General features: G+C 43.9%; 1 protein-coding gene across 2 annotated transcripts in view; it reads left to right on the forward strand.

Moving 5' to 3' along the window:
* zmiz1a (zinc finger, MIZ-type containing 1a) overlaps positions 1–18,463 on the forward strand; it is a 94,278-nt gene that overhangs the window by 45,710 nt on the left and 30,105 nt on the right. For both annotated transcript variants that reach the window (XM_035663885.1, XM_035663886.1), the window contains exon 4: positions 16,751–16,859. In XM_035663885.1, the coding sequence (XP_035519778.1) occupies positions 16,791–16,859 (69 nt within the window). In that variant the 5' untranslated portion in view covers positions 16,751–16,790. The remainder of the gene's footprint in view (positions 1–16,750; positions 16,860–18,463) is intronic.

An 18,463-nucleotide genomic window follows, 5' to 3' on the forward strand; every position in this document is an offset into this window, starting at 1 on the left:
TCTCTCTCTCTCTCTCACTGTCCTAAACACTTTCTTTCTTGCTGTCTGTCTGTCTGTCTGTCAGGGATTATAGGTGGTAGTGGTGGTGGTGGGTGGAGGAAGAGGGGGGGTGGCAGATTAGTGGTGGCCGTCCGGCAGACTTGCCGTCTGCCGTCAAAAAATAGAATTAATTTGTGTGATCCAGATACTTATGCTCAGCTCTTTGCGTCTCTGTTGTTTTTGTTGCTCAGTCAGAGGAGAGGATTGGCCGCTGGGCTAGGGGGGGGCGGGGGTGTTTTGCAGAGTAGGTGGAGGTGGGGGCTCGCTGACATCCTCTAGGCAGCTTTTGTACTCACATCAAAGAGAACGGCCATGGCCTGATGACTACGTACCCTGTTTAGCCACCCTGACAGAGTATAGTATAAACAGAAATGTGTACTGACATATGTCCATGATAACATGTCCACCCCTACTGTGGTTCCAGGAAGTGCTTTAGCCATTCATTTTTAGTGTGTATGTTGCTTTAAGCACCATCCATTCATTCTTCACTCCATAAATTGACTTTCTATATACAAGGCTGAAATAGAGCCAAAACAACACAGTATGAGTGAGTTTGAATGATTAGTCAGTTGGTTGATGGACAGAAAATCATTTGTCATCAGTTTTTGTGATGATTAATTGTTTGTCATTTATAAAGGAAAAAGACCAAACATTTCCTGTTTCCAGCTTTTGAAATGTAGGTTATGAAACCACAGTGCTTTTTTTGGTTTCAACCAAATTGTGTCTATAGAAAAACAGTATTGAAAGTTGTCAAGTACGAACTACTTTCTGATATAAGTTTCTTATTCAAATCATAATTTTGTTGATGTGTTTTGAAAACAACAAATGAAAAGAGGGTTTTGTATAAAAACCATGTTCATATTCCTCAAAGAAACGTGTGAAAAAAGTACTGAAACTCGTATCAGCACTAGAAACAAAACATAAACTGATAGCAAGCCCTACTTAAATGGGAGAATTAACTTATTTTTAATGTTTTGTATCATTTCGAATGAAGTACTTTTTCAATTTTGACTTGTGATTGTACAAAATGAAAATAATCATTAGTTGCAGAGGAGACCGAGAGCAGACAGGGGCTGTGTTAACAGGCTGAGTTAGGGTTACTACAAAGGGGAGTGGGGTCCTCTGTTGTGCCTCCATGCATTCAGTATAGGAGCGTGTTGATGGATGGACCCAGACTGGAGATCTCACGGAGGGCTTCGGAGCAGGATGCTGGAGGAGGTCTGTGGGGTCCCTGAAGGAAGTACTGTAGGACAGCAGGGGGGAGGCAAAAGACCTGTCATTAATCAACCTCCCTCCACCTGCCACCGCTCCTTTATGCCTCCTGTCTTCTCTTTATCACTCCTGCAAACCCCTCTTTAATTCCCCCACCCCTTCCTCCCAAACCATTTTTTTTTCCGAGTCCAAGTGCAGTCCTCTTTTGTGAGCGTCCCTTTCGCAGCCGTTGGGTTGCAGCCTGCTCACTACCAAACATCACTTTGGGAGGTGTTTAATGCTATTACGAGGTGGCAGCCCAGGCACCATGCCCTCCAACAAGGAGAGATGGACTCATGCCGGGGCTAAACACGACTTAGTTTTCTTAATTCACTTAAACTCGGATGCTTCTGCCCCCTGCCACCAGCCTCTTAACTTCCTGGTCCACGCAGCCCTCTAATGCTCGCCTGAGACTGCTGTAATGCGAAGAGTTGCTCTTTTTGTTGCTGTGAGGTCAGTAAGAACATTACGAGGTGCTTTGACAGGTCAAAAGTCTTGGCTGGAGCTGGTGTGTGTTTTATTCGCTAACTGTACTTCCCAACAGTGTCTGGCTGAGGAAGTCTGGCCTCTCTGAGCTGCCGGCTTACAGGCAGTCAGTTTGGATGGGAGTGCGTAGATCCTGGTTTTCGAGTTAACTAGTCGCTGGTACGATTAAATTACCCTCACAAATCCAAAATCCTTCCACTTCTTTTTATCATAAGAATGATTGATCTAGTATGCTGGCATCCTATAAGAGCAGGAGACAAAGGCTAGGTCAGATTAATTAGAGCTGAAGCTGAGTTAATCAATTAATGGATTAGTCAAGCAACAGAAAAATCGGTCAGCAGCAAAAATTTATATTTTTTCAAGAAAAAATTACAAAAGTTCTTAAATGTGAATATTTGCAGTGTTTGTCTTGTGTGATTATTCAAATGAATATTTTTGGATTTTGGACTGTCTCTGGAAACTTGAGATGGACATTTTTCTGCATTTTCTGATATGTTATAGGCTTAAGTTATTTTATTAATTCAAAAAATAATCCTCAGATTAATAAATAATGAAAATACAGCCCTAAACTCAATATCATAGTATTTATTAGGATATTTTTACAATGAGAGTATACTTACAGTATATCAGGGCATCTAACATCACTTATGAAATAATCACCATGATGCTCCCAACCATCAACACTAGTTTTTAATTGCTACTAGAATCATTCATTTGGACAAACAAAAGCATCCCAGCGAGACAGGAGACATAGTGAATCATGTAACACATGCGCAACACAAAAGCTTAACTATAGTACTTTCTGTCTGTACAGCTATCATATACAGTATATACGATGAATATCTTGCAAAAAGTCTTAAGTTATGATACTTTGTATTTACATGCATACAAATCTGCACATACAGTACTGTGAATCCCTCTCAGTTTACACATCTAGAAATAGTATTTCTGCCACAAGAAGACCTTAATACAGCAATTATGCAACAAACTACTAATAACATTAACAACAGAAGCCCAAACAGAGCAATAATTAAACATCTCTATCTCTCCCCCAGCCCACTCTTCTCTATAAACATCAGTATTTCACGGCATTTCTTCCTTATCTGCAATCTCTTGCCTATATATTAAATGAGCAACAGTGTGGGCTCATTAAAAATGCATGCTGCGCATTGAGCTTAGGAGACCAATTATCCCACCTAGCTCCTTTACAATGGCTGATAATAAAAGCCCCTGCAGTCCGCCACTCCCCGATTGCCTCACTCCCTCAACCACTCTCACCCCTCACCCCTCTCCCTCTCTCCCTTTCTCCCTCTCTCTCTTTCTCCAAGTCCAGCCGTCTGTTGTCTTCACACCAGATCATCAGTAAACAGGCTTTTCACTGGATTTGATGGAGTGCAGTGTTTTGATCTGTTGTTGTGTTGGGGGGGGGGGGTTACTAATGCTGCTGTGCTCTGCAGGTGGCAGTGGACAATGGTATTACAGTCATTTGAGTACACACACAGACAAAAACACACACACGTGCTCATATGTGTAAACATATATATGGTATTGTGACGCCACACGTTGTGTCATCATGCTTTTTGACAGGAGTGTCTTGAGAAGATCAGAGCGCCTGGAGCTGTTTGCCGCCACATGCTGTACATCAAATATGGATGCATGTGGGAAGCAACTGCATCACTGGAAGACTTTAAAGCCCCCATACTGGCAACCTGCTCATCAAAAGGCTGCCATCACTGTATACATATGATATACAACCCCCACCTTGTATTTGTACATGCGTTTGTATGTGCATCTCTGGTGGTGTACCCTTTGAGGATCAAATGCGGGTAGTTTTACCTCACAGCAGGCAAGTAAACAGTGTGAGAAAAGAAGGCAATATGACGCCGTTACTGTAGCTGATTAGGTTTCTTTAAACATATACCTCAGCACACATGGCGAGTTGTCACCACTTCAAACAGCAGAGCTGACACCTTCACACAAATAGCCATGGAACTCCCTCAGCTGGCCAGAGCCTATTAATCAATCAGCCAGGAGAGGGAAAATAATCAACTGCAATTTTGATAATCGATCATTTTAGTAATTTGTCAAAAATGCCAACCATACATTGGTTTCAATTTCTGAATGGTGAGAATGTGTTGCTTTTCTCAGTTTCATATCATTATATATTACAATTGATTATTTTTGAGTTATAAAGACTATAATGTCCTGTGTAAAGTACTCTTTTATTCAAGAAACAAAAATTAATAGATTAATCAAAAGTGAAAAAATACTTAAGCCTTACTTTGCTTTGCCATGTCATTTTACTTCACACAAAGTCTGTCAAGGCCTTGAGCCAGATTTGATTTGATATGTTCGCTGGCTGAGGAAAGCCCTCCTTCGCTCCCTGTAGGTGTTGTTAAAATCAGAATGACTTCATTAATAGTCTGATCTGGATGTAATTAAGAATGAGCGGAAGGTGGCCGGCAGGTAGAGAGACAGTTAGGAGAGTAGGAGGGAGTCTCCTTCCAGCTTTCTTTTTAAATCCCTCATGTCATCAGTGACACGCTGCGGAGAGAGAAAGCTTGAGAGAGGAGTAGGAGGAGGTCAGCGGAATGTGTTTTAGATGGAGCTTGACCCTCTTTGTGTCATCTTCTTGTAGCAGCTTCTTCATGAGAAAGGTCTGTTACAGCTTGTAAACACTGGGAGCGCTGAGCTATCACTGTGCTCTGAGACGTTTTGGCTCATTTGTCTGTGATTAGTCTGCCTGCCCGCCTTTGTCTTGTGTGTGTGTGTGTGTATTATCTGAAACACACCCATGCACACGCATACCAGTTTTTCTACACTCGTGTTTACGCGGCACTGGGTGGAAAACATAAATTGGAGACAGAGCGTTCCCCGTCTGCAGGGCTTGGAAGAGGGTTTGGGCTCGGAAAGCTGGCTTTCCTCTCAGGAAGTGTTGTTCCTCACCGCTCTCCATAAACACTGGAAAAGAGACCCAAAGAAAATGTCCCAGACTCACTATTTCCACTGTAAACACGCAGACATACACATATTATACTGCTCCCTCTCTCTATTTCTCTCATATGTGACTCTTCTCTTTCTCTGGCAGAAGGCTATATATTTTCCCAAAGGAGCATACAGTATGCCAGAGTGTGCAATCCAGAAAACCAAGTCCTGACCTATGCAGATCAGCTGCCTCAACTTTTAAATGTAGACATGTTATTTTTAAGACTTTGCAGTCTTAACTGTGTATATGAACACAAAGAACTAGGAACTAGAGACCAAACCTCTCTATTTATTCAGCATTTCAGCTTTAACTGACAGTTACTATAACTTGTTGGTACTGACAGAGAGAGCAACTTTCAAGGCTCATGAAAAGTCTGCTATTTTTCCCTACATTCAAAGCTTTTTATTGCAGCACTGCTGTCATTAGAAATAAAGCAATAAAAAACAAGATTTGCTTGTTTACGTTCAACCCCTGGGTAAAAATGCCAGGAAGTTGCAACTGAATTACCTCTCAGAGCAGCGTAAAATGTTACTTTTCAGCCCTTAACAAGTGGTTGGATTGCAGTTCCCCTCATGTGCTGTGCAAGTTAATAAATCCACACCCGCGAGAGAAAGAAAGAAAGCTCTTTCCATTAATTTTAGTTGTCATGGCATTTATTCCCGCACTGGAGCATTGTGCTGCGAAAATATCATCGATGAGTCCCAAAAACACCAAATAAGACTTGAAATGTTCACAGTTTATCATTGTCAGAGCTTGGATTTGACAACAGAGTGCAGGACTCTGTAATCTATCACAGACAAGTTGTCTACTGTGATTTCACTGCAGTTTTTTTTCAGTCATCAAAGTCTCATCTCTCCCTGTCAATCAGTTTCTCTTTATACCGAGATGACGCTGCAGATGGAACAAAATTTTGCACATGATGTGCTTTGTTAAATTAGCCTGCTATTCTCTCCACTGTGGTTAAAACACTGAGCTCACTTTACCACCCATCTGGCTTACACAGCACCCTAACCTGTGTGTGTGTGTGTGTGTGTGTGCGCAGAGAGACAGAGAGGCAGAGCGAAGGAGTGCGAGAGGGAGAAAGAGAGAGAGGTTAGAAACCCTTTTTTTTATTACATTTCCTCCGCAGTGAAAGAGGAGGCAAGATGGACACTCCATATCTCCCCGCTGCGCCAGAAAACTCATCTAAATGGAAAACACATTGTCTTCATTATTTTTGCAAGAGCATGAAAGAACAGGGTTGTCATTGTAACAGCCATCTGAAGGTGAGGCGCAAGCGGCCCGGCCGACGGGGCTGGTTTAGAGACACAGAGAGAGAATGGAGAGAGAGAAACGAGGAGGAGGTGGGAGGAGGAACAAGGAGTCAGAGGGGGGTCTGGTTGGTGGAAAGAGAGGAGAGGGGACTGAGATGAACAGGGTGGAGATGGAAGGAAGACAATAGAGATGGAGGGAAGAAAAATAGGAAATTGTGGGGTGAAACTGATAGAGAGAGGAAAAAGAGAGCAGCGGGTGTGATGGAGAGAAGATAGAGGAAAAAAATGGAGGAAGAGAGCGAAGAGGTTGTGAGAGGAAGCAGGGAGTGCCTTTTCCAGTGGAGCCAGACAGTGCAAATGGCCAGTTAGTGGCTCTCAGAGAGCAGTTCAGAGGCCCTTATTAATTTCAAGGGGCAGCAAGATGGTAGATTTAACATCTTAGGAAATGTCTTCCAACTGTGTCTCACTGCAGCCCCACTGGTGCTGTGTGTGTGTGTGTGTGTGTGTGTGTGAGTGTGTGTGCAAATGCATGAGAGTGCATACTGATGTACAGTCAAGGGAAGAGCTATCTTTGCCCGCTGAGCTAACATTAGAAGACCCGGTGCTTTGGTAAACACGTTGAAGGGAGGGGGCGGCGCGACAGGCTCCACTCCGCTCTCCAGCCACTTCTACTGCTCAGCCAGCGCCCCAGTGGTGATCGACAACCTGCCTGCTGCCATCTTTATTAGTTGCTCCCTTAGAACAGCCCCTGGAAGCAGCAAGCCCAACACCGTGACGCCCTTCATCAAATATTTACCCCTCCTGAATCTACAACGGGCACCAAGGCCACATCAAATAAAACCAAGTGCCAAGGCGATATCTAATCCAGTCCAATCCCTCTCCTTGTCAACTTCATTCTCTTCCCTTTCTATGCTGGGCGGATTTTCATGACGCTCCTGTCAGTTTAGCATCAACTCGAGGATTAGAAGGAAGGGACCTAGATGATTGTTTATTTACAAGTTGTTTCCTGCGTCTCTGTTATATAGCCAGTGGCTTTAATGTGACTGAGGCCTGACACAACATCGTTTTGACAGCCATCGGGCGATTAAGGAAATTAAAGTAATTGCTTAAGTCTTTGTCATGTAAATACTTATATCCTCCCCCTGGAGTATTTGGCTTGGCTTCGGCATCCATTGGGATCCGACATCCAACCTCGCTCCTCTTCAAAGGAGCCGTAACATTATCGTTATTGTTTATGGTTTTGAGATGGAGAACCAAAACACACGCTGTCAGATTAGATTTGATTTATCGGAGATGACGCCATCGTAGAAGTCCTGGCTTTTCGTAGAAAGGCATTGCATATTCAGTTTTCCTGTTAGGGTCAATCCACAGTGTTTCCCAGCAGCCACTGTGAAGTGTTTTTCTTCAGAAGAACATCCAGATCCATTGAAGATCAATGTTAAAAAGCCGTCCAAGCTTCACAGGATCTCTCAGCATTGAAGCTGTGGGGGGAAATTATGTTTGTTTTTGTTCTTTCATCAGTTGCGTCCAGATGTGCAATCATGGTCAAGGGAGGAGTGGTGGCTATGGCTTGTGATTGACCAGCATTTAGGGAAAGAGACTTGGTCGGCTGCTTGGCTGCTCTGGCTGGCTGGCTGGCTGGCCAGCTGCGTGGCTGCCTGTAGGTCTTAGTGATTCATGTCACACTGTAATTGGTTTACCTGCTCCCTGTGTGTCTGCGCTCTGAGTGGACCAAAACAAATTACCCAGGGATGACCTCTCACCATCCCTCTCTTCTGCTCTGCAACCATTTCCCCCCTATCTCTCCCTCCACGTCTCTCCCAGCCTCCCACTACATGTAATATGTTGTATGAGTGTTTTTCTCTCTCCCTCTCCCTTTCCATCTATTTGTCTGTCTCGTCTTCCAGCCCTCCGTTCTACATACTTCAAATCTCACAAGCAGAGCTACGGCAGAATAACATTTTACAGAGGAAGCATATCAGAGCGCAAATACACACATTGAAGCCTCTTGAGGCTTAAAGATGTGTGTTTCTGCATCTGCCTGCGATGTCAAACATCATTTCGACATGTTACGCACACATGCACGTGTGAAGATAAGCTGATAGGGTGGACTTTGTGTAACGATGCTTGAGATCACAAATAAGCACACACAAACACTAGTGGAGTACTTTGTAGCACTAAAAGAGTGTTTTGTGAAAGCTGCAGTGAAGCACATTAGCCTTTCAACGCTGGTTTTCTGCACTCACTGTGCCAAATAGTACCTGTGTGGATTGTCCCTTCAGTGAATGAAACTGGTGCTCTGTGTACACCATTAGGCTGTTTCATTTTCACAGCAAGCAGATGTTTTGTGTTCTTTGCAACTCGCACCCTCACTCTGACACACACACACACACACACACACACATACACACACAGCAAGATGAATGAGTGCATCATTCTCCCCTCTACCCGTGTAGGAAGGTCTCGCTGTCTCTAAGGTTATTTAGCCGTTCAGTAAAAATCCACTGTCAAAGGGTTTCAGCGTGCGAAGCTTGAAAACGTGATTTGTTTGTATTTGTTGCATCGCTGGTCACACGGACTGTTTTTCTATGAGAGGACCTGCTGCATGTACTAGCAAACATCAGTCTTGTTCTAGTGCCCTTGAACAAGTGCCTTATTCTGTTCCAACTCAAGGGGCGCTCTTTTGAAGACAGGGTAGTGGAAAAATCAATAAGGATTCTGTACTGTGTTGAATATCATAGTTACATGCTTTCCTTATTGGATGACAGAAATGCAGGGAGGAATTAGAATGCAGGCAGCTGTGAAATTTTAGGAAATGCTCTTTTTTTTTCCCCCAAAAAAAACTCAAAACAAGAGAATCTATCTGTGATCCGATGAAGCCGTTTGAAGTTGATTCAGCAGCAGTTTTGAATAGCCTGAAATTTGTGTTTGTAATTTGATACTTTAGTTACTTTCCTCACTTGTTAGATAATGAGCCATCCACTGACTGTGTCCTTTGTCCGTTGAATTTAGTTATTGCTGTGTGCTGTTGAGCAGTTTTCTGAATAAGCAAGGCTGTGATTTCTTCCTGCACTTATGCGCTGAAAAAGGTTTATTTCATTAAAAGCAGTCCTTATTCCAGCTGTCTAATGACTTTTTCGTTGAGCGTCCTTCAATAAATGACATGTTCTGAACTGTACTGGCTATACTGTGAGTATTATTTCACACTGATTTCAGTATCCTAATTGTAAAAGCTCAAGAATATTTTTTTTTAATGGCTAATTGCATTTGTCCCATGTAAAATCAGAGGGAGAAATAAAGGTTGTTCTGCAGGAGCTGCAGCGCTGTAGGACGTTTTGTTCAGTGCGGAGAGGCTTGGCTGCTTGCTTTTTTAGTAAGGATTGTGCTTTTGGAGTGTCAAAGACAAGGGGAGTCGAGGGCAGACTGGCACAGATATATTTTTGCTCTCCCTAATGACACCAATACCATTTCATGGCTTACTGAGCAGATTGAATCACACTCACTCTTTGTAAGTCTCACTCTCTGCCCCTGTCTCTCCGTTTCTCTTTCCTGCACACACTTCATCACTCTCTGCTCACATAGACTATCACATGCACATTCATATGCTACTGTACATTGATGTGTTACACTCACCCCAGTGGATGTTGTTTAATTGCATTTGGGTCAGCAGTTTGCCGGTGAAACCGAAGGACATGGAATTTGTCAGTTTACCCATTCAGCAGTCACAGGGGGCGGTGTGTAAGCTAACAGCTCTGCTGGAGTCAGGCCCATAAGGTTAGCTTTACACAAGTCTGTCAGACTGCACTGTCAATCACTCTCCTCCGCTCTCCCCTCCCCTCCTCTCCTCTCCTCTCCTCTCCTCAGATACACTGTCATCTCTTCTCACATATTCTTCTTAAAATGTACTAGACTGCTGTTATTCCACTTAATAAAGCTTATCAGATTTATGCACTCTTTCAGTGAAAGGGCTCAGTATTTCAGCCAGTCCTATGACGGTCTGGTACAGTTAAAAAGGCTACACATTGGACTGTGTTCTCCCCACTCACACACTTGCTCCATCCCTTGTGCATCACGAGTGATAGAAATCTTGCCTTTCATGACAGTGGAAAATCGTTATGTGGTAGCCAGGACATACAATCTTCCCCAGCTGGTATTTATAGTCCTCAGCAACTGGAACATTCTATGGAATAAGGAGTTCATTCATTCATCATGTGACGCTCAAGCTCCGTTCTGCTCATGGATGACCTGATTTCGCATCTCATGGTTAGATAGATGGCCTTTCCCTATTAATGCACTTGAGATGATAAAAACAAAAACATGGGCGCATGCATCAACGTGGGCCCACACACGCAAATGTACAGCAAAGTGGGAAATAGCCTCAGGAATAATATTTGATCAAATATTGTACTATGATACAGCACGTGATATGGCCTCATCTGGTGTTTTCACTATGGTTATAACGTGGTAGAGCTTAAGGGCCGGGTTATGGTTGAACAGAACTAGTTGTCCGACCAGGTCTGAAATCAGAGTGAAAAGTCGGCCATCCTAGAGGTGGTGGAGATGCGATATTGTTTAAATAAGCGGTTAACGGCGCACGTTTTCAGACCATCTGTCCTGGAAGACATTTATAGCGTTGCACTTGGTTCACATGAGAAGTGACATAAATAGTGGTGTCAAGAATGAAAGAGTGCTTGAGAGAGAAGATTTATTTCATAGTTCCCTTCTTACCTACATAAAGCTAGCCTATCATGGCATGAAGTGGGAGTCAATGTCAGATTGTCGGTTTTGGAAAGTTATAGAACGTGTTGGACACAGCGCCCTCGCAAAGGTGTGGGGGGAAGGATTTTCCAATTTTTTTTGACAATCTGGCAAACAGTTCTGTTGGACTTTACTGCCAGGTCAAACCTGCCAACTAACTTTTGTACCACTTTGGGGGAGCGCAACAAGATGTAAACAAAAGACTGACATATTAAATTGACATGTAAACAGCTGCTTATTTACACATCCAGCAGACACAGAGCAACATTAGCTTTCATTTGAAGTCATGTCTCTGGCAACAAGGCGAATGTATAATTTTCTCTCTCCTTTTAGCTCTGTGTTTGGTCTCCACCAACTCCTGAGGGAAATATAAGATGACTGACAGAAATGTAACGGCAGTTTTAATTATCAATTAATTATTTTGTTTCTTTTTTCTGTTTTGTATCACTGTAAAATGAATACCTTAAAGACTTTTGACTGTTAGACAAAACAAGAAACTTGAAGACATATGTAAGACTAAGACAATTGTCAGATGCAGTCTTAGTATCTTGTGTGTGCAGTTTAGGTCTGTGTAAGTGTAAGTATCTTGAAAAAGCAGAAACCAACCGCAAAATATTGTCATGCTATACCAATATCGACATATTCACTTCTAAATATTGCAATGTTGAAGTTTTACAACGTTGTCAATCCCTAGAGAGGGCACCTCTGTGCTCACTTAGTACATAGTGCTCTTTTTTTGATCTCACACATTGAGTGGTGAAATAATCGGCTGCTCCTGGGGGTATCTTGTGGCGCATACCTGCAATACTCCACAACTGAAGCTCCATATTTATAGACAGCAACAGAGCAGCTCACATATCCCCACATCACAGCTGTTTGCATTGCAGTGTTGGGTGTCGCATAGCTGCCCGGTGCTCCTGTGGTTGTCACATTAAAACAGAAGATAAACAAACAGCGACATTTAGAGTTTATTTTTTCCACCCCAGGGACAAGTCATTTCAGATTTTTATAGAGGCTGGTGGTTATGATGCTGTGTAGAGGGTTGAGTTTTATAAAGGCCGGAGGGAGCGATATGACCGGTAGCTGGCTTTGCTGAGAGGGAAAATGAGAGGGAGGAGAGATTAGTGGAGGAGAGGATTAGCAAAATAATGCAAAGAACAAAAACAAGGCAGAGAGACAGAGATGTTGGAAGTCGGTTTGTAAAAAAATGAAGAAGCTGAGGACAGAGTGGAGAAAATAAAGGCAATGAGAGCAAAAAGGGACTGTCTGGCTATGGGAGTTTGCCACTGGAGATAATAGTGTGTGTGAGAGAGGGCTGGTGGCTTTTTACAGACATACTGAGAGCAGAGATTGTGGGAGGGAGAGAGAGGCCAGCACAGCTGAGTGGTGTTGATTGGCCTGTTTGAAAACACATGAACTGCAGACAGAGAGGGAGAGAAGCACTGTGCGCTGGGAGAAAGTGTCGCTCTGTGCCGTGCCACGCTGCAGCCCAAACCACATTAGAGCAAATGAATCCATTCCACCTCCTGTTATGGCAGCTCCCGCACGGGGCCCCAGGAAGGAGAAGGAGGGTGAGGGAGGGTGGGAGGAAGAGTGGCAGGAGGGTTGAGATATGAGGGATGGGGAGAGGAAAATGATAGAACGGAAAATGGAAGGTGGTGGAAAGGAGTGTGCATGCTGGGTGGCTCTAATGATGTCTGAGGGCTATACAAAAGGGGAGCAAAAAGCACATAGCAGTGAAAGAAAGAAAAGCTGTGGCCATAACTGAGGAGGAGGAGGAGGAGGAGGAGAGATCTCCCACTGTGGCCAGAGAGCAAGAGTTATATGTTCTCCTTTTCCAGACTGTTGCTGAATAATGAAGATCATCTCTGGCCAGACTTTACCCGGTTTCTCCTTTTAGGTTGTTGAGCACTGCCCTCTACACTTTGCATACAGGAGAGGCTAGAAGATTGAGCATTAAAACACCACAAAAGGTGTTGTGTGCCATAGTATTGCAAACAAACCCATAATTATTTAACTTAAACTGAAAATCTTTAATGCACAGAGTATATCCTTTCCTCTTCCAGGGCCTGTGAAACCCTTTCAAACCACTAAATAATTTCAACATTGTGCATTCATACATTTTATGAGAAAACTACTGCATGTTCGCCTCCAGGGACAAAGCTTTTATGTGGCTGCAGGACTTCAGGTACTCTTTCTAGAGCTGATAATTTGATATCATTGTTTATCAGTTTTCAGCAGGATCATATTCTGATGATATGATCATGTCATTTTATCATTTCACAGATTTCTGTTGTCTAAATATTATTCTGAGCAAGATGTAATTAAAAGCCAACAAAATAAGCTATTGACGTTTTTGTCTCCCACCTATGAAGACTTTGTTATTATGCATTAACCTTTTCATTTATTGGATTGTTTACATCAAAAGGACAAGAACCAATTGCAAGGTGTTGTTAACCTCAGGGATCCCTTGCACAGCCAAATACTGAACAAATCCTCAGAAAGACATACTATTCTCAGCATGTCCTCTGTGACTACTTTGAATGGATGCTATCAAGAATGGGTTTTAGATTTAGCCTGTATTCAACTCTAATACCTTTGTGGTGTTGGATATTGTTGGCCAGCTCTCCTTAACCCTTGTGTGTTTCAGTCATATTTGCATTTTTAGATTGTTTTATGCGTATAAATAAGTTGTTTATGTGTGCTTGTGTTTGCAAACTGGATTGCTTCAAATTGCTCAATTTAAAGGTAGTGTGTAACATTTAGGAGGAACTATTAAAAATGGAATATAATATTCATAGGGAATATTTTTATGTGTATAATCACCTGAAAATAAGAATCGTTGGGTTTTTGTTAACTTAGAATGAGCAGTTATTACATATGAAGGGAGCAGGTCTCTTTTATGGAGACCAAACACTAGCTCCAGATCGTTTTCGCTGCTGTATTTTCTCCTGCATCCTTGGAAGGCGAGCAGTATTCAGTTGCTTGCAATCTGCAACTAAGCCACTAGATGCCACTAAATCCTAAACGTTGGACCTTTTAAGGGAAAATACCAGAATATATTGGAATTGGAAACATATTGACACTGATTCCAACCATAATGCCCAGCCCTGCTCCTTTACAATACCCAGTATTGGAGTGCAGTGTGAGTTCCTGTGTAAGCGCTTCCATGCAACCCCCACTGACTGATCACACTCACAAAGCAAGCTTCACTTGACAAAGGTGGTAGTCATTTGTCTGAAATGAGAAATCACTCATGCTATGAGTGATCATATGCTACGTGTGAGTGTGCACGCAGTGTGTGTGTGTGTGTGTGTGTGCTGCTGATAATGAAGTGATAATTTCAACACTCTCTTTTTCTTTCTCTCTGTCTCTTTTCCCCACTGAGCCTGGCCCTTCTTGCCCCCTTCCTGCCATACTCCAGTGCTTTTCATATTACTTTGCTTTTGTTTCTGAGCACTTATTTCTTGCCCCGCTTCCCCCTGCTTGTTTTGCCCAGGAAAGAGAGGAGGGACACTAAAATGAGAGAGAGAGTGTGTGTGTGTGTGTGTGTTTGAGACAGTGAAATAACGAAACAGAAGCTCCCTTGGATGTTAGTATTATTTGTGGTTTATTACTCCGCTCTGATTCATAGCAGCATCCTCCCACTGCTGTTTAAAGGGAGGTTGTAATATGCACAGCATAATTGGATGTGTAATCCTTTGCTTTGCACCTCTGGTAAGCAGTGCTGAGTGGAGCTGATTAAGATGTTTGGAAGACAATAAAGATTAAGCGGCCCCGTCTTCAGCTTGTGCATGCTCAAATAACAGTAGCCCAAAAAAATCTAAAACAGAAACTAAAACAATCTTGAAAACGGGAGAAAAATCACAACGCTACCAGTTTTGTCCGCCCAGCTGTAATCAGTCAATCTACGGAGAGGCAGAGATGTGTGAGAACATTTTGCTGCTATCCCTTCCTGTTGACAGATTACAGTTTTATTTTGATAGTAAACAGGGAGGGGTGAGGGTGTGGGGCAGTAGGAGGGATTCTACAATGTTTCCACTGTTATGCAACACATTTTTCCCCCTGAATGGGGGGTGTGGTCGTCAGCCTGGACAGTCAGTCTGTCAGTCAGTCAGTCAGGTGGATTGACTTCTTATCACTGTTCACCACCGACTGAACACCGCCTGGCCGGCCAGTTGCATTTCCACCTCACTCATTTTCCTTTCAGAACCTGAGGGCCCGTCTTTTCATCGACTGACAAAGCACTGCCCGTTTGTGGGAGGACGTGTGTGTGTGTGTGTGTGTGTGTTGGTCCTTGTGAAAGCACAACAGTGGAAAGGACGGAAAAAAGAAGAGATTATTGAGTAAAGAAAAGGCAGATTTCTCAACCCCCTCCCACCCTCCTCCTTTCTCTTCAGTCTTGGCTGTGGGTGTGTTGGGACAGCAGGAAGGGGAGCTGAGGAGAAACAGTTAATCAATAGCCACAAGGTCAGACGGCCAGCGCTGGGCTGGAGTGTGCCCTGTTAGCGGTCCGTGGAGCTGCCTGGCTGCTGAAGGGGATTTGTAGCACTTGTCAGGGCTTAAAGGAGCCCTCTCTGGACCACTTGCTCCGGGTGTAGTTTGTGAAAGAGACATGCTGGTTAGCAGCAGGAGAGGGAGACATCTGCTGGATGCTGGGAGACACAACACAGCAGAATTAGGCCACCCAAAGTTATGGTCATATTATGTGCGGTGAGAGTGGCTTTGTGCCCTGCAGAGCTGGTTTTTAGGGACTTTTCAGAGACAGTCAGCAACCACTGCACCATCATGTCCGTGTAACCTGACAAGAGACATTTGTCTGCCCACCGTTTGACCGCATTTGCTCCAGAATTCCCCCTTACTTACGCCAGCAATATATCCGCTGATGTTTAAGACTTTGTGCAAGTGCACTCCAGGTAATTCTACTCTGGTAATGCTTAAGCTCAGAGGATTAGTAATACACTCTTATTCTCAAGGTGTTCCTTTGAAGTTTTACCTTTACGCTTAATCAAAGTAAAGAATTCAAGCTTTTGTGTTTACATGCTCTTAGGTGTGTGTGTGTGTGTGTGTGTGTGTGTGTAACAGAGAAAGACGAGAAAAAGAGTGCGCATACTTGCAATACTCTTTCTAAGATAAGCCCACCAGACTGAGCATTACACATGAAAACTCCCTGGCTGAACACTATGCTTCCATCGCATTCGTTCTCTCGCTCTGTTTGTCACAGCAGGGGATCTTGGGGGACCCTTTATCAGTACTGAGCAGCTTTCTAGAACCCTGCCCCCCCCCTCCCACCTGTGGTTTCTCAGTTCGCCTTTTGTGTGGAGGAATGTGAGGCAGACCAACACTGATGGAGATAAACACAGAAGGGATGGTGAGGGACGGAGGCCTCGCTGGCAAAGCAGCATGATACCTATTAATCCAGCCTCAACCCATTTCTCCGAGATGGTCGGAGTAGTGAGCATGGGGGCTCAAATTGTTCTTGTCGTTGCTGTTCACTGTTGGATCAGAACAGGATATACACACAAAGAAAGAGATGCTTCGAAGCTGAACCTTATCTGCGTTTAGATGTGGGCATAAATTAGGTGTCTATGCCACGCTGATAACCTTGACTGTGAGGTGTGCTTCTTTTTAAAGAGAAATAACAGTTGATGTCCATTCTCGGTTACATTTTCCTCCCACAGGTAACATAAAGTAATAAAGTTTTCTTTCAGTTTTGTCATGTTTCTGTCGTTACTGGTGCCACTGTGTAATATCTCAGTTTCATGCATTTGCCAAAAAAAAAAAAACACGCTTGAGGCAGATCAAGCCCTTAGATGAGTCAGTATATAAACAAGCTGCCTTCCCTGTTTGAGAATTTGTCAAGCTGCTAAAATGCTGTTTGAACTTCACAGGCTACAAACTCCTCACATGGGTGACCTGACAAAAACCTGTTCTAACAGATGTACCTCTCCTCCTCTTCTTCTTCCTCTTTTTACAGAATAAAGATCTTTTAATGGCGTCCCGGTAGAGACATCAAGATGAACACGTTACCATCAATGGACCGGCACATCCAGCAGACCAATGACAGGCTGCAGTGCATCAAACAGGTGTGTATAAAGCCTCATGTGTAGCAGCCTCCTTCAACTTGCTTCGGTACTATGCAGAGATGGATTCTAGAGGCAAAGACACAAGAATCTGCATTTCCTCTCCTCTCCTACACTCCTTTCTCCTTTCAGCACCTTATATGGGCATCAGTTTTTCTGGCCATTAGCTCCAGTCACACAGATCATGTTGCACAGGGTCATAGAGAGAGAGAGAGGGAGGCAAATCTGGCAGTGAACACATGAAGAGACTTCAAAGACGCTAGCAACATAACCCCCCCTCCCAACCCTCTCCTGGTCCTGTGCACCCTTACATCACGTTCCTGACTCTTGACGTATTGCTTGGCCCTTGTTGTGGTTTAGCTTAAATGCTTCCTTGACTGCCAGCATTCAGGAGACTCCTCACAGACAGATACGGATAGAAAGACGGAGTCAGACAGACAGACATAACCCAGGGCTACCGCCTCTGCCTGTGATTAATAGTCTACAAGAAGTCGCTGGCTGGCTGGCTGGCTGGTTGGCTGGTTGGCTGTGGGCTTATTTGTTTATGCCGTGTGGGTGTGATCCTTTCTATCTCCCAACATCCATATGACACCATAGCTTACAGTGAATCAGTGAATGATAGGGCTTTGAGCTTGCGATTATGAGGTGACATATCCCTTTTCTCTGTGCCTGCTGTTAAATCCCCCCCCATCCCACCTCCACCTAAACTCCTGAGCAACCACTATAACAACCTTTATCTAAACAGGCTCTTATTGCCTCAGCTCTGCTACTTTGCATGTAGCGATGTGTGTGAAGTCAAAGTTTTGAGAAAAACCTTATTTCCAAAATGTCTTTCCAAAAGCTTTTCTCAAATGAGTAAAATGTGGTGGAACTGACACTACTCACTTCACAAAGCCTCCTCAATTATTTTCCCAGGCGTCACTGATAAGCCCTAAATAGCCTGAGTTAACACATCTAGCTTAATAAATACACTAATTGTAGTTTGGTTTATATACTCCTCGGCTCTGGCTGTAATAGAACTCGTAGTAAACCAGACTTCAAAGGCAGCAAGTTAGTCAGTGAGCTGAGCTTGTGGCGGTTCTGCTAGCAGGGTGTTGTTTTGGTTTGGGGAAAGCCGCTGGCAGAGAGCCAGGTGTTATGCTGTTTTTCATGCAGCCAGGTAGGCACTGAGCAGCCCGATCCTTGGCTGGCCTGAAAAGGGGGTAAGTCAGTCCATCATCTCACAGTCGGGACAGTCTGTCAAACGTCTGGGTCTTTGTCTGCTGAAACCCCATCACTGCTTCTCAGCCCCCCACCCCCATCTCCCCTTTCTTGTCCTCATCCAACCCTGAACAGCAACAACAACAAGAGCAGCTCAGGCCTCGTCCTGCTCCCAAAACTCAGCAGAGCTGTTTCCCTCCGCTTTCCTCCCCCTCACACTAGAGTCGAGGTTGTCAGGCAGAGTCGGTGGCAAGCGCTGCAGCAGGAGGAGCTGTGAGTTCAGATCTAGACAGACAGCCCCTGCTGTGCTAGTTCTGATTCCTCTCGCGCTGGAGGCTGATACGCCTCCCATCAAGCAGCAATAATGCCAGATTATATCACTCATCTAGAACAGGCTCTTCTCCTCC

This window comes from Morone saxatilis, unplaced genomic scaffold (assembly GCF_004916995.1).
Source record: "Morone saxatilis isolate NCDOM2014 unplaced genomic scaffold, NCSU_SB_2.0 Contig19, whole genome shotgun sequence".
NCBI classification, from domain to species: Eukaryota; Metazoa; Chordata; class Actinopteri; family Moronidae; genus Morone; species Morone saxatilis.